This window comes from Paracoccidioides brasiliensis, assembly GCF_000150735.1.
Source record: "Paracoccidioides brasiliensis Pb18 unplaced genomic scaffold supercont2.10, whole genome shotgun sequence".
Taxonomy (NCBI): Eukaryota; Fungi; Ascomycota; class Eurotiomycetes; order Onygenales; family Ajellomycetaceae; genus Paracoccidioides; species Paracoccidioides brasiliensis.
In genome coordinates, this window is record NW_011371367.1 from 1,086,446 (window position 1) to 1,110,597 (window position 24,152).

General features: G+C 40.2%; 4 protein-coding genes across 4 annotated transcripts; 1 reads left to right on the plus strand and 3 right to left on the minus strand.

The window, feature by feature from the left end:
• Window positions 1–1,095: 1,095 nt before the first annotated feature.
• On the minus strand, window positions 1,096–2,351 carry PADG_07244 (lysophosphatidic acid acyltransferase LOA1; the record flags this gene model as incomplete). The annotated part of the gene is made up of 3 exons (XM_010764286.1): window positions 1,096–1,849; window positions 1,977–2,214; window positions 2,321–2,351. The coding sequence occupies 3 exons, from the start codon at window positions 2,349–2,351 to the stop codon at window positions 1,096–1,098; spliced, it is 1,023 nt and encodes a 340-aa protein (XP_010762588.1).
• Window positions 2,352–3,279: 928 nt separating this feature from the next.
• On the minus strand, window positions 3,280–5,404 carry PADG_07245 (uncharacterized protein; the record flags this gene model as incomplete). The annotated part of the gene is made up of 7 exons (XM_010764178.1): window positions 3,280–3,583; window positions 3,668–3,753; window positions 3,822–4,490; window positions 4,623–4,796; window positions 4,860–5,004; window positions 5,058–5,214; window positions 5,299–5,404. The coding sequence occupies 7 exons, from the start codon at window positions 5,402–5,404 to the stop codon at window positions 3,280–3,282; spliced, it is 1,641 nt and encodes a 546-aa protein (XP_010762480.1).
• Window positions 5,405–10,029: 4,625 nt separating this feature from the next.
• PADG_07248 (uncharacterized protein) lies at window positions 10,030–13,183 on the minus strand (the record flags this gene model as incomplete). Its single annotated transcript, XM_010764179.1, has 5 exons — window positions 10,030–10,209; window positions 10,275–11,839; window positions 11,910–12,821; window positions 12,923–13,064; window positions 13,157–13,183. The coding sequence occupies 5 exons, from the start codon at window positions 13,181–13,183 to the stop codon at window positions 10,030–10,032; spliced, it is 2,826 nt and encodes a 941-aa protein (XP_010762481.1).
• Window positions 13,184–20,952: 7,769 nt separating this feature from the next.
• On the plus strand, window positions 20,953–23,429 carry PADG_07249 (uncharacterized protein; the record flags this gene model as incomplete). The annotated part of the gene is made up of 9 exons (XM_010764287.1): window positions 20,953–20,986; window positions 21,081–21,109; window positions 21,211–21,270; window positions 21,353–21,495; window positions 21,582–21,630; window positions 21,755–21,852; window positions 21,962–22,423; window positions 22,483–23,176; window positions 23,253–23,429. 9 exons carry the CDS (start codon window positions 20,953–20,955, stop codon window positions 23,427–23,429), a joined length of 1,746 nt encoding a protein of 581 aa, XP_010762589.1.
• Window positions 23,430–24,152: the final 723 nt, after the last annotated feature.

Genomic DNA, 24,152 nt, shown 5'->3' on the forward strand with positions numbered 1-24,152 from the left:
TGCTGAATATATTCCTTTGCTGTTAACATAGCGGGCTGATTGGCGAATATTGAACGAAGTAAATACTCGCCTAGTTACCAGGCTTCCGTTCGCGAACTTATTAGTTATTGCGGAGTTGTGGAGCACGGAGCAGTTCACTAGATATTTGTTAGCGGGGCGAAACTAAATTATAACGAGTGGTTGAGCAGTTGGGGGGTTTTATTCACGGATATTTATGGCGTTTCTTATTACTCTTAAACGTTCACTTGAGGATTTGAAACGAGATGCTGTTGGCCTCATTCATGTCGAAGTTGTTCATGTTTCGGTTGGTTGATCAAAAAGGTAGTTGACTAGTTTAAGTAACTCTAATTGAGCTTATCGATGATTTTTTTTATTGCAATATAATATACATGTCCCACGGTCGACAGTAGTTATCGAATTATGGGGTCTGCGGCGACCATCGTCACGGCAAACAAGAGCATAGCCAATGATTTCGAATGGACTTTCATCTCCAACGCATTCAAGAGGATTCTTGATTTGATGTTTTCACTTTCTCCCCTGGAGTTCTACGGCCGGTTTCGGGACCCTGGACCAATGGAACATGGGAACATACAATGGAATCCGGATGGGGGCCTCAACTACGGAGTAGATGGCGATCATTGCGGATCTGCGAAACGAGAGGCATCGATAGTTAACTAGTTACATAGTGAACTAACAACTTGACCCCGCAGCCAAGGATAGCTGCTGCGTAGTTAACCATTGCAAGGGCGAGATCTAGTTGCATATAGCTCCACAGACCAACTCTGGCAATGTACCCTAACGCTGAACCCCTGGTAGCAAATCCAGGTGGCTGTTAACTTCATGCACGAGAAGAAGGGTATGATGAAAAGGGAGCGGACAATCCGTGTGGGTGCGGATTGAGAAATTTGTGCTGTATATACGCATACTGCCTAGTGTAGGTGTACCTAGGTAATTAAACTGGGAAATGGGAATATATATATGTTAAATCGTGTGATTCTCACATTCTCCGCTGAGAAAACTAATGATTATGGATAGATGGGCAGGTACCTAATTTAAGAAAACATAAAACATAAAACATTATTGTCATTATTGATGCTATTTCCGCTTAACTGTGGTCCATAACTTGACAAACTGCTCTTTGTCCTTCGCCCCCAATCCAACCCGTTTTACTCGTCCCAGCCGTGCCAGGGACTCACCAACTTGGTTTAAAAGCGTCTTCTCCCCGCTTGTCAACGACGCATCCAGATCCACAACGGAATGGGTCGTCTTGGCGTCCAATGTGTCAAAGTAGTTATAATCATACGATGGTTGTGGATCCACCGTTGCTGGACGGGATTCACGATTGGAGCTCACCAGAAGCAGAACACTCTCCGCTATTCTCACGCGGATGCAGTGCGTGGGTTTGCTTAAAAGATTCCATAGGAAGGTCCTGTATGATTTTGGTATCGGGGTGGTGATGTCCGCCGGTGAGTATCGTAGACTGACTGGGAAGATCCTAGTTACTGTAGACACGGTGACGAGAGACGGACTCATTTGAAGGATGCCTTTGCCGTTTGTTGTCGTGCATTCCGGAAACACGACGATGGGGCTTTTGGAATTCCGTTTTGCTAGGGTGGCTAGATCGACTAGGCGCGCATCTGCGGGTGGGTTTACTTCTGGACCAGTGAATGCCCGAAGGATGGCCTGCCCTAGGGAGATCTGCTGCACCTTGCGCGTGAACGGATAGGAAACTGTAAATATGGGATCGAATATAGCGGCAAGGTAGAGAGCATCGATGGGGGAGGTAAGAGATGCAGCAATGACGGATCCGGGACCTGGAAGGTGGGTAGAGTGATGCATGGCCAACGAGCTATCACAGGATAGATAAGTGAGACAAACAATACCAGATCGCGGGAGAGGTGGGGGGGGGGGGGAGAGATAAAGATATAAAATAAATAAAAATAAGACATCATATCACACACGAGGGAAACGCATACCCTTTCTTAACGCCATCGATCTGCAGATCAATCCACCATATGCCCGGAATTCCTAGTATTACCCAGAGAGATGCCTTTTTACCAAGGGATCCTATGGGCAGCCATTGTAGAACGCAGAAATAAGCGAGAAGCGCAGTGGCGAGCAGGGGAAGCCTCACGCAGAAGAGGAAGATGTGGAGAGGAAGGTAGAAGCCTGACGGATGAGAGGGGATGGGCAGAAAAGGGGCGATACCCGAGCCTGGAGAAGGTTGTTAGAGAGGGGCTGTTTAATGTACATATATATATACCTAGGTAGTCACATAGTTGTATGTCCTGTTCAAGAAATGCTTTCGCACGGCGCATACCTCTATCTCGGAACTGAGAGAATTTCTCCATGCCGGAGAAGAGCCGGAAGCGATACAAATCCAAGTATGGGGGATGAAGAATATAATTTGTCTCCTCGTGGCCAGCGACCCGTCAGGTCAAAACTGACGAGAGGATGATGCAGACGGAGGAACGATGTCAAGGCCCGGATAGCCAACCAAGATCCATTATGTATGTATTATTGTATATAGAATGGCGGAATGGAGATTCTGGAGCGGGTGATTTCTCTGATTGTTGGCTCTTCTGGCCTGACTCTACCAAAAAGCATCGTGGGGACTTCGCTGACGGGGGCTTGGTTTGATGGAACGATTGGGGATAGGAAAATAACTAATTAACAAGTACCAAGTTAGCCAAGTAGTCGAACGTAGTTAAACAAGTAACTGGTTATAGTTAGTTAAGGCGCGAGGATTAGTCAGCAGTCGCGGATTGACATGTGAACAACAAGGGTGATAAGAGCTGGGGTTAAATACAAACAGCATATGCTTAGTGTAAGTGTACGAGAGAAGAGCTGATTGATGTTGAATACGTTGAATACATATCACCACAGCGTTTAGAGGGGTTGCGGTATTGGTTGCAGACTGACAGGTAGTTATCTCACGCTCGCAGTCTACTAGTTAGCAAGTTACTTAACTACACTTGATCATCCAAGCTCTGAAGGGAAGTTACGGAGGGTTGAATTTAATCGATTCAAACTATGCACACCAAAGCATGACCTTTCACCACAAGCAGGGGAAAAGTGAAGGGATGCATTTGGTACCCGATGTCATATAGTTATCATATCAGGAGCCCTCGGCTGATGCTCTGGAGACGGATTTCTGCTATAACAACAATTCTGCAATGCAACTGCAACTGGAACTGCAACCAAATAGGACATCTCCATAACCCGTCTCAGTGACACCCCTAAACCGCTTCCATAGTTTTCTCCCTTTCGTTTCGATAACTAGGGGTGGGGCTCTTGTGGAAGTGGTTTCCCTGAGACAGGGGCTTCTTCCGTATCTCCTGCATTATAATACCCCTCGGCGTGTCCACTTCCCGCAGTTAATTTCGCCCCTTTTCGACCAATTGTATACCATGGCAAGCTGAACATCTCATCCATCGCCTCCAGCGACTTGCCGGTGGTTTCTGGTAGGAAGAACCACATCCATGCTAACCCCATAAGTGTAACTGCTGCAAAGAAGAAAAAAGTCCCGTAAGGCTTCATGGCTGTGTCAAGCAGCATGGTCGGGACAGCTTTCGAATTACCACTGGTTCAATTCAGGTTCAGCCACATTGATTCGATCTCTTAGTCAGGATGCTTGCCATTTAATATTGACTGGAGGAGGACCTACTATTGATTTGCGAAGTGAAAGCACATCACCATCGATGTACCCAGGGCTCGCACTCGAAGCGGGAATATTTCCGCGTTGATGAGATACTGCAGGATGACGTGGTTGTTAGAGGTATCAACTCGAATGAGATGGTGACCTGACCGTGGCGCCAAACCTGGATGCTATTCCAGCCAAGTGCCCAACCCACTCCAGATACATATATGCACACAATTGCTGCTGTGCCAGCGCGCTTTGAGTGCCCTTCCGGCTTGAACCCGCCTTCGATCGATGGAATGACTGCTAGGTAAATTGCCACGTAGAGCATGCTCAGAAATTGGAATGATATTCCATATCCAAGAGCCCTTTTGCGTCCCAATAAATCAACCAGGAAGAGGGCACAGATAAGAGAAGACACCAGTTTAACGACACCAAAAATTGCCGTGGCAAAAAGTTTCTCCGATTGCCCTGTCGTCCCCAACATGGCAAAAAATTCGGGCGCGTAGATGGTTATGCTGTTTGCTCCCGACCATTGACTGAGCAGCTGTGACATCAGCCCGATCATGATACGGTACCGGTTAGAGGGTAATAGAAACAACTCCTTAAGTGGGCCAAGGAAGTGTGACCCCAAGGTTGCTTCGTGTTCTCGGTCTAACTGCTCCTGGATATCCATCATCTCTGTCTGAATGTATGGATGTTCAGTTGGGAGATTGCGCAATATTGACATGGTTTTAAGAGCCTCCTCTTGTTTCTTGGCCTTGATTAAATATCTAGGCGATTCATGAACCGCGAACGAGAGTACAAAAATGATTCCAGCGAAGATGATGTGTAGTGTTGTCGGCACAATCTGATTGTTGGTTTTTTTTTTTTTTTATTTATGTTTTTTTTTAACGGATGAAATGAAAACCATGGTGAGAACACAGCTGGCACTCTGGGGGGAAAGAATGAGGGCTTAACAAAGTATGAAATGAACTCCTACCCATTGTGTATTAGAGCCGTCACTAATATGGATCGAACTACCCCAGCTTGCAAAATAGCTCAGCATGATACCAAGATACACCGAGCCGGAAAATGAGCACATGCAAAGGCCGCGAATTGCTCGAGGGGAAACCTCCGCTAGATACGTGGGAGCAACCACTGTAGTTTGTCCAACCTGGAAAACTCGAACTTAACAATGTGCAGCCTCAGTGAGAGGGGTGAAATTTAATGTTCTCACCCCAATGCCAGCAATGAACCGGCCAGCGTACACCTGCCCGATCCGACCATTTGCTGTCATGAATATCACGATACCAATGACCCAAATTGCACAGAGCTGTCGCGTTGCCTGGATGCGTCCGATACGGTCCGTCACGATGAATGCGCTACATGAATCAGACTTGTATTCTACCTCAAAGGGATATACATAGAACCCTACAGTAGTGCACCCACAATACTTCCGATCTGAACCATGCCAGTTATGTTTCCCAATCTCTCCGCCCTCTCTTCCTCACTCATGTTGGGATCTTTCAAGTGGTATTCAGCGATAAACGATTTTTGCTGCACCGTCCCTGAGATAAGCCCTTCGTCAACTCCTGCCGGAAAATACAATTAGCCATCGGAAAAACACTCAACGACAGCATCAACACAGCGCTAAATGTATTGTAGTATAAACTCACCTCGACTAGCTCCCATAATGCCGAAGCATAAAATCCCCAGACCTAGTTTCCAGTTAATTACCTCGCGAGGCGTATTGCTCAACTGCTGCTTAAATATGTTGGGCATCTTGACGCTGGATCGAATTCCCAGATATTTAAAATGAATAAGATTCTGCTGTCAGCTAGAAATTAACTAACCCAGTGAACTCGACATCAGTCAAACAGGAGTAACTAATAGCTGTTGGCTGAGATGGAGATATAGATATTATTAACATCACCAATAAAGTCAACTGATATAAAAACGAGTTTCTCTGCTGAAAATGAGTTATTCATCACTTGGCATCTCACAATGGAGAAAGATGAGTGTTAAGTGAAACCCTGAGAGAAGTCTCAAAAACAAAGTAAAGTGTGACCCCATTTGCTAGTTAGTTAACTAGTTAAAAGCTGGTGGTTGCTTAACTTTAACCCCCTGTGTACAATCATTAGTTACATTGAGCCAGGATTTTCATCAAGATGCGATAACTACATGGCAATTGATTGATAGGTCTCAGTCCAGCAGTCGCGAGCATAGCAATTCACCCATTGAAACCAGAACCATGTTCCCATCAAACACCTAGCCTTCATCCTCGAGAGGTAACATGGCTGGGTTGTTCCGCGTCGGGCGAATTCTCAAAAGGGAGATTATCAATCCATCAGATCCTCCAGCTTGTGTTTTACACAGCTTACACAGCACTTGGATGATCACCTCTTAAAGGCCTCCTCATCACAGAAACTAACGATGCATGAAGTCAAGTACGGTGCCAGAAGGATTCTCAAGGTACTGAAATTATTGCATGCCGGCTGATTCGTACATACAGGTATTTTACCTTCACCCTCTTCCTTTTCCCACATGTGAAAGTACGTACATAGTGGTTAATATTTAGTTCCATCAGATGTTAAGCCTGACAGTGTCCTCATTAATAACTACAGGGTGGAAGGAATTCTCTTTACTGATTTTTAGCTTCTGGCGGATAGGGGAGCACTCTGCCAGCTGATTTAGCATATGCGAAGGACGGCGATATGATCAGAGCACCCATACGGCGAAGCCCCTGAAGTCTATATGAAGATAGAATGGGGCACACCATCCAGGATATGGTCTTTCAGTGCTATTTGGACAGAATATTGGACAATTTTTACGATATGGATCAAACTAACGAATTCATTCGCCTATGTAGCTCCTGACTTTGATATATATGGTGATAATTTTTCATCTTCAAACCAGATATTCCTTTTGGCCACGATGACTTTGAACTCAAAATCCTTATATGCCAGTGTAAATTCTTTGGGCCCTTTCCCCTTTCCCACCAAGAAATCGCAGGCCATGGAGACTTCGAATATCTTATTTATCAGTCTCTGCTACCAGAAAAGCAGATACCTTTCATTCACGCGAATCTCGACGAAAGAGGTGTTAAAAGAGGATAGAGATTTTTATCCTTAAAATCATAACTAGATTCGAGGGAGAGGCCTTCAGCTGAAGCACTCTTAGAGGATGAATGGTTCTTTTTGAATAATCTACTTGTCTTTGTGTTCGTCATGCTTGCGCTACCACTGCCCCTTGTGGTGTGTGCCGCTCTTGGAGAGAATTTCTTGCTTACGCAGATGAGGGCTCTACAGTGGAGCTTAGTTGGTCTCCAAGCTCTACGTCAGGGTGTTTAACATTGTTTTGCAGATGAACTTACTAAAAGACTTAAAATTTAAATTCTTTCTGAGCTAAAATATTCCATTAGTATTATTATAAGTTCCACAATTAGCTAACTTAACTGTTAACAATACAAAACTTAATTTCAAAGCAACTAGACTATAGTAAAAGCCAATAACATAAATTATTAGACTCTTAAATGAAGACATACTGGGCGTAGATGAACGGTGACAAGGCGGCTAGTTAACTAGTTATCCCGCTAGTTACTGGACCCAGATCTTCCTACCCGCCTCATCGAATGTACCCCTCTTCCTACCCCTGTGTCGATTAAAGCACTTCTGCAGCAAAGGAAAGCTAATATGAATTCAAGAGAAGCTCTGAAAGTTCTGTCAAAAGCACGCCAGCAATGCCGACATGGATACATGGAGAATACTGCAGCTGAAGCTAGAACGATAACTATATTCCCTGGTACGCTCAATACGGCTACAGTCCAAAATTGCCCCTTGGAAAGGTCAAATAAACTGACTGCAGAATTAACAGAATCTCTGAGGAACTAATTATGCAAATACATAGAAATATGCCCAACGTGCAGACCAACCTATCTGAACCACTAGTAACTACCGACTCCTGAAGGATTCCCAGATGTTGTTGAGTTTACAAGCACATGGCAAGGTTCCTATACGTTACCGATTCAACTCTGGGAGAGGCTTCTGATGTGTTGATTAGTTAGTTATATCAGACATTTGCCTGATGAATTTAGGGATAAAGCTACAATATCCCGGAGCATGGCTGGGAAGATCGATACAATAATCACCATGGACATGGAAGCCAGGGATCCGTAGAAACGGGCCTCACGTGATGGGACCGAAGAATAAACACAGGCCATCAACATATCCCGGAACTGAACCATCGTCCGATTAGCTTTTGGACATCCGACCAGATACGTACATCGAATACTGCGGTATCGAACCCCAATTGTACGGCTATTATTGGTATTAAGCCACGGCGGCGATAATCATGCCATCCATGTCCAATCCCCCTCCGAAGGACGACCCATCGTTGGGAGAGGGAGAGTATCTACGTGGCTGCGGTTCCATTCTGTGAAATTTGGCAGATCGTTTTCATATGTTTGGGATGCGGCGTCGAGTTCTGCAAAGGAAGGGAGCCGAACAGAAAGTGAACGTGACACTCGGGGAGGTTCTGATGCGATTTGAGAGAATGAGAACGGAACTGTTCCAGCTCGTCTCGTCATTTCTTGTTCTCCTAGCTACCAGTGCAGAGCTTCAACGGCCCTCCAGGGTGTATATGATCCTGTATATGCAGGCATTATGAGTTCCTGGGGAAAATATACAAAAAGAATTAAATCTCGTAGGTCTCTATCTATAACTCCACTGTCATAATCATTCTAGCCACCCTGCGATACGTATTCCTGGTTTATATAGTTACTTAATGCATAGTGCAACTACCCAAATAACATTGGAACCACGTCATCGACTGCCCAACTATAACCAAATAGTTAGTGAAATAAAACTTGGGAAATGTCAAATCTTGGACCTTCGCGGGAACATTCAAGCAGTGGCAATTCTGATCCTATTCCATCCCCCTTAAACGGAAAAGGGCAACCCTCGCGTATAGAGGCGTATGTGTCTACACAGGTTTATATGGTTTTAACAGCATCTATTCAGATGGAAAGGAATCATAATCACGAGTTGCCTACATTGATCTTCTATTTCTATCAAATAGTTAATCTCGACATTCTTTTTTCTCTTCGATTTCAACACTAGAAGTCCCTCTCAAATCTCAATGGACACATACATATATTCTAAAACATGGACCAGCTATCACTAGGCACTCACATCTTCAAGCTCCCCTAATGGCCTAACATTCAAATACACCGTCCAGAGCAATGCACCAACTAGTCATGATCGAATGGTCGTCATACAGTGTCCAGGCTGGGGAATAGGACCGCGGTATCTCCAGTCAGCCATCACACTCTAGAAGTCGACAGCACGCTCGTCTTCTTTCATCTACGAGGATCAGTAGGTTCTTCACGACCCACAGATCCCTCTGAAATGACCATCTTCAACATGGCCGCGGACCTCAAGTTGTTTCGACAGTATTTAAATATTGACCGTTTTCCAGCACTGCTGGTACGCTGGCATGGTGGCAACATCGCGCTGGCATACGCCGAAATGAACCCACAGCAATATTGCAGGCTGATAATACTCATCGATCACCGACTTCTTGGTTGATGATCAAGTTTCAGTGAGCTATCTGGAGAGCATGAGGGCATGCAACCGGAAAGTCGCGCTGTGTAAACTTATGATTGACGGGATCAAAGCTGTCACGGCGAAGACTTTGATTATATTTGGCGGACAATATTGTCGTTGCACTTCAGGAACTGCAGAGCAGACGAGGAATCTCGGTCTGAATCAAGCAACCGTTGTTGTATTGGATCAATGTGATCCCTTCTCTTGGCTGGAGAAACCGGACGCAATGTTTACGGTATTAAAGAAATTTCTTGCGGCATGCTGGGAAGCGGAATGAATGATTGTTCCATTAGTGGTGCCTGGCTGTTCCCAACGAACAGTCCGACCTGAGGCTTACCCACTACGCCACGTGCCCAAAGTATAACTGGGTGACGTTTCTTTACGGATGAGAAGGCAGTGAGTAAGGAAGAGGTGGGAATTCACACTGTCACATAAACAAATCGATATCGGTGGCATATTCGGGAATGCTGGAAGCATATCGCACGTATATTTCATTGACCATGAGAACGAACCATGCCGTGGTTTCTTCAATTCGATGAAATATATCCGCGCCGATCAATTCAAAGCAAAAAAAAGAGCTAACTGTACATCATTTAGATGTACATAGCTCTGTATATGATGTAATTCGGTGGATGGGGCGAGTTAAGAAGAAGATGGAAACCGGAACTCCAAACTTGAATATAACTCAAGAAAAATCTCAACCAGCCAAATCGTTCAAAGGCTTCCGGGTATGCCATACAAACCAACAACCAGCGATGAAAAAAAAATATACAAATAAATCTCAGGAAGTTTAATAAGGAATCATTACGATTCGCGAATAATTCTCGTCTGTTTCTTCGCGGTCCCAATGTGAGTGTTGTGGACTTTGGTCGCGAACTTTAGACTGGTAAGGGTTTCGCTGAGATGCTCATGTCTAGGACTGACCATGACGAACATTAACGTCTTAGAGTTGCCTCCCAAGGAAAATTGGAGGAGGTATGTGAGCTAAATGACAGAAGATTAGCTCAAATGTCCATGTTTGAGAATTGGTAAAACGCTCGGAAACGAACCTTGCTATTTCGGTACGGAATATGTGCGCCGTCTTTCCCTTGCCCAAGGGCGGCAATTACATCACCCAAGCAACTCAGACTGCGGTTAATACTTTGAGTTTCTTTCAATCTCTCTCCCGTGGCTTTCGAATTACTCAGGCGTTCACTGCCAGCAAGGTCAACAAGATTAAGAGTTCCTTCACTCCTTTCTCCCGTGACACTATTTTCTCCAATTAGTTTTAGGATGAAAACAGAATGTGATCGTGAAGATCGCTCGTTTGCTTTGGTTGCAGCAACTGAGCGATTGGTTGCAGCACGACGTAGAATGGATGCAACGCGTGCGGGGGAGTCCAGGTTGACAGTTGTAATATCCGTGATAGTTGTTTTGCATTTTTGCATGTCATGGCGTATTTCGTGCTTCTTCTTATCAAATTCGTCTGCTTTGCCAAGCAGATCGTTCAAGTTTTCGTTGTAAACCTCGACAAAATTCCCCTCCATTGCATAGTGCCAGCCCTTCTCTTCCAGCGACTTTGCTGTATCGTATATTTGATGAACGGCCCGAGGTATCATTCCGTCATCAGAAGACATTGTGTGGGTCTTCCCGCTTCCCGTTTGACCATAGCAGAATATACATACGTTATATCCATCCAAGGCACTTTGAACCAGTTGGCTGATCTCCTCGAAAACGTCAGTGTTTTGAGATGATGGTCCAAAGACGTGATCAAAAGAGTAAGAGTAATTTTTTGTTGTAATGTTCCCAAGGCTACTCTTTTCCTCTGGACCAAGCACCGAAATCTCCTTCGAGTCGGCTTCTGAATCGGGAAATTCGATTTGTGCCGCATCTGCATCGGGCTCATTGTCGAGCATCGGACGAACGCGACAGAAAACACGGATGTTTCCCTTCAGCTCCTGTACCTGATTGTGAAGCTTTCTTCGCAACGATTCCTCTTTGCGTAGCTTTGCATGGGCGACGCTAGTCTCCGCCAGGGCATCTCGGAGTTCCTGATCAAGACGAGCAAATGCATCGGACTGCTCCTTGTTACCCGACTCGAGGAACTCAATCCTAGCCTTCAGTGCACGAATGGAAGACTCTAGGGTCAATGTATTACTACTATTGGTCATCAGGTTTTGTTGAAGTTCCTTATTAAGGGTCCGTTCACGTTCCAAGTCACTTGTCAAACGATCAACCTCGGCTTTTACGCTCCGAAGCTCGCGGTCTTTATTTTCAGACTCATTTCGAGTACGTTGTATTTCGACAGCAGTTTGCGCATTCATTTGGCTGAGTTCATTTTGTCGCCTGATCCTCTCATCTTCAATCTGAGCGTCGCACCGGCGGTGTAATTCTCGCATCTCATCTTGATGCTTTGCCACAAGGTTCTCGAGCTGTTTTTTTGCTTCTTGGCGTGCAGTTTCTAATTGAACGCGGTGCTGCCTGTCCAAGTTATCCATGGATATTTCGTGATCCCGCGCGACAGCTTTAAGATCATTCTCTACCACAGAGAGTCGGGATTTAGTGGTGTCAAGTTCAACGCGGATGGAAATGTTTTGCTCAGAAAGCTGTGAGTTTTTCTCTTCCACCTCCTGGACTATAGCGGACCGAAATTTACGTTAGAAAATTCGAATTTCACTCTGCGGGGACCAGAACTTCGTACATACGTCGGGTTTTATACAGCTCTATGGCTTCTTTAAGACCGGCGCTTTGGTTGGTTGTTCCATGAAAGCGGCTCAATAGCATATCGCACATAGCATTCATATTCTGTAATTTGGCGTCTTGGTCCCAAGCTTCGACTGAAGAGTCACGAGTTAGATACTGTTTTACTTTAGGAGGGGATTTCCTGGGGGATTTTTTATGAGGTGTGGGAATGTTCTGGGAAAGGGGGGTGATGCCATGGGTTGTTTTAACAGAAGAGGATCGTTTGGGCCTGATGGTTTCCTGGGCATCATCATGTCCGTGTGGCAGGATAAGGGTTGGCGGGGAAGTATTGAGGGTCAAGCCCTGCATTGCGGTGGTCAAGGACACGTTCCGCAAAGTCTCCCGCGCTGCTAAGTGGGACACTGATTGCGCAGCAAAGGAACTCGACCAATCTGAAACATAATTCATTTGGTTGTCATAGCTGCCTTTTCTTGGAGTTGGGCCAGTTTTCAATGAAGGGAAAGGTGAGGATGCGTGTGAGGAGCATGCCAAGGAAATTGTGTCCATACCCTTTCTCTTCCCCAAGATCGAGTCATGGAAATCGTCATCTCGAGTGCTCATTGACGTTAGTGGGCGAGGGGAGGCGGCGCCATGGGTGCGCCCATAACCAAAGGACGTCTGGGGTCGAGCGATATTTCGGGCAGAAGAGTGTGCCCGGGAAGTAGTGCTATTGGAGGCGGAGTTAAGGGTGTGGGATGTATTTCGTGGAGCGGCCGAAGCAGGGCGAGAGGAGCTCGAGGTCGAAGACGGCAACAACGGATAAACGGGCCTAGAATTCAAGGATTTTGAGGCTGAATGGCCAAATTGATTTGGCTTTCTGATTTCACCACCCCTTTCGGCGAGAGTTTTTCTGTTCTGAACCGATTCCATAGCTGCTAATAGATGAGTACCAAGGTGGTTAGAAATTTCCAGCTGTCAAATAATTTGATTGGTAATGTGTTTTAGTTCATGCTAGAACCTAGAAACTAGAACCTACTCATGGATTTGACGTATTTGCGACTGATAGTGCCCGGCGGAGGCATCATGGTGCCAGCGGCATTGTTTGCGGTGGATGTGATATCATGGAGACTTCTCCCGGCTGAGGAGACCACGTTTGGACGAGGAATATTTGATGAGAGCTATAGAGAGATTAAAAAATATCAGTCACAGAGCATGAGGAGGATTAGAAGTAGGAATCATTATGGAACTACTAATTGAGAAAAGAGCGCACCCTTGGGATATTCTCGTCGCCGTCCATCCTTTAAGCACCCAGAAAAAAAGGCGAGCAAAAAGAAGAAAAGGAGAAACTGATGGATGGACAAGTAGAACAATGCTTGATATTTTAATAATATTCTTGAAGATCCATGAAACGGGATGAAATTCAGCGGCAAGCCATGAAGGTTGGTGGGGGGGTTGTCGCAGGGAGGATGTCCAGCCGGCAACTGCAGTAGAGGGGAAGATAAAGATGATGATGAAGAAGATGAGGTTTTGTTTGTTGGATGTCAACACAGCCAATATTTCATTATGTAATAGCAGCTTCCGTCATCTGCAGCTCTGGGAAGGAGCAGTTGTGCATTCACAGTCGATAAATAACTATTAGAGTGTGTTTGTTGATTTGTCCCTTCCTGAAAATATGAATGAGGTTGAAGACAGTAAACAAAGCTAGTCCTAATGGGGAGTGTAAATAAGAGATGCAAACAATGCAAAGAATACAAATTTTGCAAACAAATTGCGATCAGTTAACTAAGATGCAGCACTTTAACCTAGTTACATAACTAGTTAGTTAACTAATGTAATGCACCCCCTTGAGCCGGCCACGGCCACGCACCAAAATCACATTACACTAGATTGAGGACATCTTATTTTTGTTGTCTGAGTGTGCCGCAATTGCTGCATCTCTGTGGCGCTCATATGTGAGATCTAGATTCTTCAGAGAAAGTTCTTCATCATCAAGAACTCTCTGACAGAATACACGCTATAAGATCAACAACGCCCATTTCAAAACTCAGCCAATTCCTCGAAATTTAAATCACAAATACCATCAGTCAAAAGCTTTTAAAAGAACCTGATAAAATACTCAGTTTTCATAATATTTGGACAAGAATTAAGGGTGTGATTCATGAAAATATACTTTTTCTTGAATAAGTTGAAAATCATAGTAATTTTTACTATTAACTTATATACTTGATTTAAATAGTATAAAAATTGAGTACAAAGAAATCTAAGTTTTAAAAAAGAATTTTAATAATTCTCAAGAGATTTTGTTTATTTGTTGTTCAGAAAATTTATATTTTTCCAGTTAATTTAGAAATAGTAGAAAACATACTTGTGAAAATTTAAAAGTACATAACTTGAAGTTTTTTTAAAGATTTTTCTATTTTATAATTTTTTTAATTAAAAACAAATCTTCTTTTCAGTTTTTTATAAACTTTAATTTTTATCTTTAAAATAAAAAGAATAAATTGAAGTTAAAAATAAATAATTTTTTTTATAAATTTTATATTTAACTATAATATTAAAATATAATTATATAATTAAATAAATATAATCTTTTATATTAAATATAATTATAAGTTTAAAGTTATTTTTTATAAAATATTAAATATATAGTATTTTTAAATATTATTAATTAATTAATTTATTTTTAAATATTTTTTATAAATATTATTAATTAATAAATTTATTTTTAAATATTTTTTATAAGTATTAAATTTTTTTATATAATTTTAATTTTTTTTAACTTTACTATTTATATAAGTAATATTTTTAATAAAATTATTTTTAATAAGTTTATATTATACTTTTATATATATATATAAAAGTTTACTTTTATAAGATCTTATTTATAAAAAATATAATTATTTTAAATTATGTATTATCTATAAATAATATATTAAACAATATATTAAGTTATTTATTATCAATAATATTTTTTATTTTAATTGATATTTTCACAGTTTTATTTTTTTACTTAATTTTGTATCTATATTTAATAGTAAGTTTAATTGTAATATATAATACTAAGTACTATTACTATAATGAGTGAGAGTGTCAAAACTCTTTTATCATAATTCATTTTTTATCATAAATAGTTTACTAAGTTGTTCTTATGATTAGCAATCTTTGCAATAGATCAAACTATCATTTTATTATATAATTGTACCGTTGTACAACTCATACCTCATGTGAGTGCACTACATCAAAGTGATAAAAACACTGAAATGATAGAAATCTTGAATCACATTCTCATTATTGCACTCTATATCAACAATCAGTAGCTAATCTATAATAAGAAGATAATCTATATCATTCTTACTATTTATGCTATCTCTAAATCAATTTAATTCCTCTTCTATTAGTAGTATGAGTGAGTTATTATCAATTTTCATAAGATTAACTTCAAGTTTCTGTCACTTCTTACTCTGCTCCTTTTCAGCTTCATAATTTATACATTATTTGATTTTTCTATTAGCATCTTTAATAGTAAGAACTCTCTCTATTTGAATCTGATGATGAGTTGTTTTAGCTCTATAATATTTATTGATATTGAGAAACTTTTCTAATTCAATGATCTGTTGCTCATTAAGTTCTATGTGAATTAGATTTATTTTGAATATCTTGTTTAAATAATGTATCAAGATGAGTGATTTTAAATTAAGAGTATCTTTAATACTTTATATGGTATTTTCTACAATATTAATATGATATATTAGCTTTTAAATTATCTTTGATAAGAATAGCTAAGAGAAAGAGATATATATGTGATTTGAATCATTTTCATTTTCATAAATCTGTAGTGGATGAGGTGATAAGATTCACTACTTAAGAGAGTCAAGAACTTAGTCAGAATTTCATGAATATGTGCCATATTGAGCTCATCCTGCAGCTATTGTATCAGATTTAAAGATCTGCTTTTGCATAGCTGAGAGGTCTTGTAGAAACTGCTGTTTTTTATACTTAACAAAACTATAATATATGATATAGTTAACTTCTTTTAAATGATAATGCTTATATTGTTAAAATGATAAACTATTCACAGATTATAGCAAATGAGTGACATGCAATAAAAATTCATATAGAATTATCTTATAAAAATCTGTATATTATATAAACTTCTCAGTGATATGAGATTCATGATTATTTATTAAAAGCAATCAATGACTTCCTTTCTGTTTCTTTTCTGTAGCAGGATTGAAATATTTAAGTTATTTAAATTCAATCATATCATTTTTAAATACAGTATCTGATAGAGCAATTCTATAATTGCTGAGTAAATTTGTCTATGTATATCAATTCTTCAAGTGTGTTTTGAAGATCAAGATTATCAATAATAAAGTAATATAATTATCTATGAATATATATTCAATAACTGTAATCAAATCTTTTGAAAAAAAATGAAAAAATAATAAAATTAGCTTCTTTAAAAGCAGTTATAATTTATTTTTCACATTTTTATTCTTCTTAAAATTCAATCTCATCAAAGTTGTATATATAGGGGTGAAATTGATACTGCTCAAATAGAATCTGAAGATGTTCAAATCATATATTGATATATTCAATGTCTTTAACTGCTACTCTCTTTGAATTCATTGACTTTTATTTTATCTTCAGATACTCAGATAGGTATTCAATGAATTTATAAGTTTACCTCTTGCTGACTTTTGAAGAAGAGGTAGTAAAATCTATATGCTGATATCTAAGTATTGAATTTGTGAAATCTTTAATATATTCAACTATGAGAGAATAATTCTTTTCATAAAGCAGCTTGACTTATCATTTAATTGTATTTTTCTGACTCATATTTAATCTCTTATTAATTGAAATCCTTATAGTATTCAGATTTCTTTCATTAATATACAATTGAACATGTTGATAAGAAACCTCAAATTCTTGATACAGAGATAGTATTTTAAAAATTTAAGTTTTTTTAATGATAAGTGATAGCTTTTTGAATACAGTCTTTGATATTTTAATCTTTATTTGATATTATAGTGAGTTATTAATTGATGAAGATGATGATGATTATGAATTTACAAGATTTTTATTATTTCAATATTTTTATCATTTTGATATGGTGTACTCATGTGAGGTGTAAGTTGCACAATGGTATAATTAGTTAATATATAAAAAAAAAATTAAAAAATGTAGAATTTATTCTGAATTTAAAAAAAAATTTAATTATAAAAAAAAACTTAATTACTTTAATTTTTATGATTTAGTTAACTAACGTAATTTCACACTGAGTGAGACATCTCAGTGAGTGAGATATCAAAATCACTGTATCTCAATTAATTAGATTTTAATCTGAAATATCTACACTTATTCCTCTCTAATTAAATTAAATTAAATACACTAGATTGAAAGCATTTTGTTCTCTTATAATTAGATAAATTGTAGTTGCTGCATTACTGTGATGCTTCTGAGTATGATCTAAACTCAGATATTATAGACTTAGAATATTGAATGACAGACTGTTCAACAGATGCAGCAGATGAAATAATAAGATTTTAAGCTTTCTGCCTAGTGAGACCCTCTGCATATTGAATCTGATATTTAGATCTAGTCTTCTTTTGCTTTTCTATCTCATTTATATTAAATATATTCTAATATTGCTTCTTTAAGATAATGACACTAATCATTTCATGTTCACAAATCTTGAGAATTTGATCAAAGTCTTCCACAAAGCCTTGAGGCTAACCTTTCATTAAGTATTTAATCTTATTTGCCTGCTGGTGTAATTGCCAGGGATTACTAGATGTTTGAAGCATTTAGAATATGATTGAATTGCTAGAGCTGCTGTGTGAGAAGGTAGAGGTCCAGAGTTGAATATCCAGCTACTGGAGAATATAGTTAGATTGAAAGAGCACTATTCTAGCAGCTTTGAAGCTATTTTAAATAGTCTGCAGTTTAAAGACTTCAGTGTATGCTGCAGGATAACTTTCTAATAAATCTGTCTTTTAAATAGTATTAAATTCTAACTGCATTTACTGTTGAACTAGACACTCATATGCTTACTTTAAGATTGCAAAAACACTTACATCTAGTAACTGTAAGAGATGTGATGAATAAGATGACATACAAAGATATATAATAGCATTATTCTTGCAGATTTGATTGAATTCTGAGATAAAGTGACTGCTATGCCCATCCAAAATAAGAAAACTATAAGTATCAACTCTGTATAAATTTGCAGCAGGAATAAATAGTCTAGTAAGTTATTTGACTTCGATTTTATTCATAGTTTAATTGTTAGAGTTAACATCAAGTCCTCAGTTGTTTGAAAGTTTGTCAAACCAGCCTTTCTGTAGAATCTATTCTTTGAGAATGATGTATGAGGATAGAGCTCATTCTAATATGTTGACTGCCTCAATCACAGTCACTCATTCATAATTCTCAAACTGTAGGAGCTTTGCTCAGTTATAACACTCAGCACTAGTGATGATCTTATTAGTGACACAAAGTCTTATGATAAAATCAGTCTCATCAAAGTTATATATATTCTCTGACAGAATTTCATACTCAGCAATTACATTCTTCAAAGTCTTAAATTAATTTTGTATAACTTTAATATCTTTGCATTTGACTCATTCATGATTATAATATCTAGAATAGTAATTTTGAAGCTCTATATGATGTTTAATCAGTCTTGAAATCCAGTTCTTGCTGACTCAAAGAAGAGATATAGTAGAGATGATGAAATTCTGTAAGATAAGAAGATAATTAGTTATATTCTTAACAAATGCCAGCTGGGAGGAAAATCCTCATTTAACATGGTTCAGCACTCATTCAACTAGCCTATTCTCTTTAGTCTAAGTCGATTTGTATGAATTTGAATGTAAATTCACTCATGCAGGTCTGCCACTCAGTTGATGATCAAGAGTAGAAGATGAAACATCAAATAGACATGCAGCTTCACAAATTGAGAGTTTTTTTATCATTTTAAATAGAATTTATCACTTGTTCATACCTTTTCTTTCTCTTAATAGAATTTGAAGAATTTTTATTGTGAATTGATGATATAACTGCATAGTGAAGTGGAAGAGTAGTTAAATTAAATGATATTTTGAAATGATATCTCACTCACTGAGGTGTCTCACTCAGTATAGAATTACATTAACTAATAATGTAATCAATAAGTGAATCAGCCACATAAGCAAGTCAGCCACCTTTTATCTCATCTCAGAACAACATCTTTATCATTAAAGATGCCAATCACACAAAGAAATAAAGCCTTTACTCAGGAAGGAAGGCTTCTTTTAGCCATTCAAGCATTTAAAAATGGTCAAATTTAAAGTGTATGAGCTGCAGCAAAGCTGTATGATGTTCCACATTTCACCTTAGGTGATCAGATACATGATTGTACAGCACATGTTAACACTCTCTTAAAGAACTGGAAACTTAGTCTTACAAAGAAAGAATCTCTTGTTCAATGAATTCTGACCATGAATAAGTGAGATGTGCCACCTCAGATTGCAGCTGTATGAGAAATGGCCAATCTCCTTCTTACCAGTCAGAGATTAAACCCCCTACCCACAATAGGTAAATGCTGAGTATGAAACTTTGTCAAACATCATGAAGAGCTGAAATCCAAGTTCTCCTGCAAGTATGACCATCAATATGCACTATGTGGGGATCTTGAGATTATTTGTGGGTGGTTTAAACTCATATAAAACACTATTGCAAAGTATGAGATTCTGGAAGATGATATCTACAACTTTGATGAGACTGGATTTCAGATGGGGATTATTGAGACTGCCAGAGTGGTTACTGGGTCTGAAAGAGCCAGGAATTCCAAACTTGTACAGTCTGAAGATCAGAAATGAGTGACTGTCATTACTGGAGTCAATGTCTTTGACTGGGCTTTGCATATAATGATTATTCTCAAGGAAAAGATGCATTAGTCCTGTTGGTATGAGACTGAGGGACTGCCCAGGGATTGAGTGATTGAAGTCAGTGAGAATGGCTGGACAAATGACCAGCTGGGCTTGTACTGATTGAAAGAGGTGTTCAACAAAAAGACTCTACTCTAGACAAAGAGTACATACTGACTGTTGATTCTGGACTGGCATAGAAGCCATGCCTCTGCTGAATTTGATCAATTCTGCTCTGAGAATCAGATTATTGCTCTCTATATGTCACCTCATTCCTCTCATCTTCTCCAGCCATTGGATATTGGCTGCTTCTCCCCTCTGAAAACAGCATATGGATGACAGGTGGAGAATCAGATGTGGCTTGAGATCAATCAACAGACAGCACCACAGTGTAGTATATGTGGGATTACTGGGCATACTGCTCATACATGCTCTAGGCATATAGAAAATAATTGATAATATAATTCTTTCTCTTTTTCTTTATGATTGAGGCATAGATACATTCTCATCGTATAGAAGTGGCCAACTTGCTTATGTGGTCGACTCGCTTATTGATTACATTATAACTAAGTTAACTAATAAGTTTACTAATTAATAGTTATAGTTAACTAACTAGTATGAATTTCTTTTATCTTTCTAAGACACAGTCTAGATCATATATAAGTAATTACAGACATGTATCAACTTAATAACACATTCAAATATATAAAAATAGGATGTCCTGAACCTATTTTAATTTAATTTAATATAATTTAATTTAGTTAGTGGTGGTTGAGTGTATATATTTCAGATTGAAATCTACAGAGTAGTTAATTCAAGACAGATTATCTGAGTTTGGCTGCCCTACTCACTTGTGGATTACGTTAACAGTTACTTTGTTGCTGACTCTCATGACAATGTCTCCAACGACGCCCAGCGCTGGTCCTCACCGCATGCCCCCGCGCTCATAGCAACCGGATGGATAAATAATAATATCACCAACACCAACTCCACACCTCCCCTATATTCATTCCTGTTCCTATTCCTTCTCCTCCTCTTCTTCTTCCTATTACTCCTTGACTTCTAAGCAGTCTTTCCCATAAATCAACCATTTTACCTCCCATTTTACTCTGCGCTTATCTGCCAATAACCCCCCGTTCTCCAACCTCCAGTCGCCATGGCGGGCCGTTTTGTTCGCTCATCCAAGTATCGTGCGTGGCTCTCCTAGATAATCAAAAGAAATCAAAAAGACCAATTGTGTCCACCTTTCCCCGCGACTGACTGCTGCATGCTCTGCTGTAACAGGACATGTCTTCGGACGCCCAACGCGAAAGGTACTCGTGCAGCTATCCTTCCTCTTATTATCCATAAGTTTATCCCTTATCCCTTATTCCACCACCGAATTTGGTGCTAACCTTGTACCTCCAATGTCCAGGAACAATGTTATGACAATCTCCACATCTCCAGAAATGCCTGGGACACCAATCTCGTGAAGGTTCTGTTCCCCCTCTGTCCCTGAAGACTATGACCCGGAAATCGAAGGAAACCTGGTCCTAATATATGTTTGATATGGTTAGGTCAACCCTCAATACATATCGGTCAACTGGGAAACCTCAGGGGGTGGCGCGTTCGCTGTATTGCCAATCAACGAAACCGGAAGACTCCCTGAACGGTTCCCTCTCTTCCGCGGACATACCGCCGTTGTGCTGGATACTGACTGGTGAGAAACCCCATTTATCCCTCAGGGACGATCAACCAACCAACCAATCGAATCTATCAATCAATATTAACCGTTGGACTTGATAGGAACCCTTTTAACGACTCCTTGATCGCGTCGGGGTCCGATGACGGCAAGGTAAAATCTTAGGATCCTTCTCCCTTCCAAACTCCCTTCCCATTTTCTCAATTTCGACCTCCATTTATCATATTATCCATACATCTATCGCATTACATGTCGATATCCTGCTGAAATTGGACAGGTTTTTTTATGGAGAGTGCCGGAAAATTTCACATTATACTCGGATGCTGAGCAAATCGAAGATATCTCGCCCATGGGAAAATTAAGTGGACATCCAAGGTATGATCCCCATCCCCCATCATGCCACTATCGATACGAAAGAAGGCTGTGCGAGATCTGTGACTCACTTTCTTTTTCCTTTTTCCTTTTTCTTTTGTTTTGTTTTCAGGAAAGTTGGACATGTTCTTTTCAATCCTGCCGCCGAGAACGTTTTGGCATCATCCTCTGGGGACTTCACTGTTAAAATCTGGGACATCGAATCCGGATCGTCCAATCTTACACTGAAACATGGCGAAGTGATTCAATCTCTGTCCTGGAGTGCAAATGGCTCGATGTTGGTTACGACTTCACGCGATAAGAAACTTCGATTTTGGGATGTCCGTCAGGAGAGAGCTGCCCACGAAACCGCTGGCCACTCTGGCGCTAAGAGCAGCCGCGCTGTATGGATGGGAGAACATGATCGTGTCGCCACGACCGGATTTTCGAAAATGAGCGATCGCCAACTGGCTTTGTGGGATATCCGTGCCCCGAGAGAGCCTATCGGTGGTTTCAAATCTCTCGATTCTATTTCTGGCGTCTGCATGCCGTTTTGGGATGAGGGAACCCAGTGCTTATATTTGGCAGGAAAAGGGTAAGTAGAATGCCTTTCATTCTTGTTGATTTACGTTTTGGTGACTAACTTTTATCTAGGGATGGTAATATCCGTTACTTTGAATATGAGAATGACAAATTCGAATACCTATCAGAATACCAATCAGCAGACCCGCAACGTGGTGTTGGCATAATGCCGAAACGTGGCGTGAACATGCATGAGAACGAAGTGGTTAAGGCGTTCAAGACCGTTAATGATACCTACATTGAGCCCATTTCCTTCATTGTTCCTCGAAGGGCGGAGATGTTCCAAGACGATATCTACCCGCCCACCACTGGCCTCAAACCAGCCATGTCATCTGGTGAATGGTTTGCTGGCAAGGAAGGTCTCCCACCGAAGATTGACATGGAGAGTTTATACGGGGGTGAGGGACTCAAGGAAATCGCCTCGAAAACAGCCTCCGCTCCAAAAGCCACTCCCTCCGTTAAAGCGCATGAGTATACTTCGAAGGAGCCAGAATCTCGAAAACCTGCTCCCGCCACTGTCAGCACTGTCATTCCTCCATCTGTACAGGAGCAAGCTTCCTCTGTGGCAAACATGGTTTCCAAATATGCAGATCACGAAGAAAAGGGGGAGGATGGTGATGATAGCTCGAGCTTCGAGGAAGTCCAAAAGCCAGCGAGTCGTCCATCTGCCATTACATTTTCTTCACCGGGAGTCAGAGAGCCAGTTGTGGCATCGAAAGGGAATTCGAAGGCAGAGCCCCTCCCCACGACCTCTACACCCAACAAGGTACGCTCGTCACTTTCGTGTTCCATTTTCGGTAGTGTTGACATTCCACTCTTGGGTATACTCACTGACTTTCTAGTCATCACCGTACACTTCCACCGCGGACATTCCGTCTGGTGTACATGATGTAGTTCAACGTGAACTGTCGTCTATACGAGCATTAATTGCAGAGCAGGGCCGGACAATTGTTGCTCAGTCCCAGCAGATTCAGTTCTTAATGAGCGAAATCGAAGAGCTGAAGAAGAAGTTATCCTAACGTTTCCCCTTACCCTCTAACTCACGTTTTCACTCCTTGGATATATCTCCCTTGATTGTTTTACCCTTTTCTATCCTTCCACCAACCCATTCAGGATCTGTCCATCATGATGAACTGTGTTTCTGTTGCGAATAGTATAGTTGTACAGCCCGTTTTTCATGTTCCTTTCCTTTGGCTTTGCTTTACCAGAAGTGCCTGCATGATTCTGAAAGCAAAAGTTGTCTACTGCTAAGCTGAAATTTAGTCGGTGTGGTTACATTGCCGAAGAGAGCGTAGATTTTCTTTTCCCGTGTAAATTTTGATTCACCTGAAGTATCCCTTTGCAATCTAAAATACCCTAAATATTCCATCCAAGGCTGTGCCTTACATCCAATTCTATGATGTAAAGTGCCTATAGTTCAATATTCACAGTCAAAATTTAATAGTGAAGTACTGCATGTAATTCTGTAGTATTATGCACCTAGGGACCATTCAGGTGGAGGGTTTTATCCATAATGTGAGATGATATATTATTAATGAAGGGTAACTGAATACCGTTCAATGCCAGACTGGTTAGCCGATTAAAATAATAATAATAATAATAATAATAATAATAATAATAATAGTATACGAGAATAATGTACGAACTATAATAACCACATATCAAGCAACATGGTTTGGACGCTATGATGATATAATTAAATATTGTCAATGTGGGAACCTCCAATGTTGAGACGAAATTTA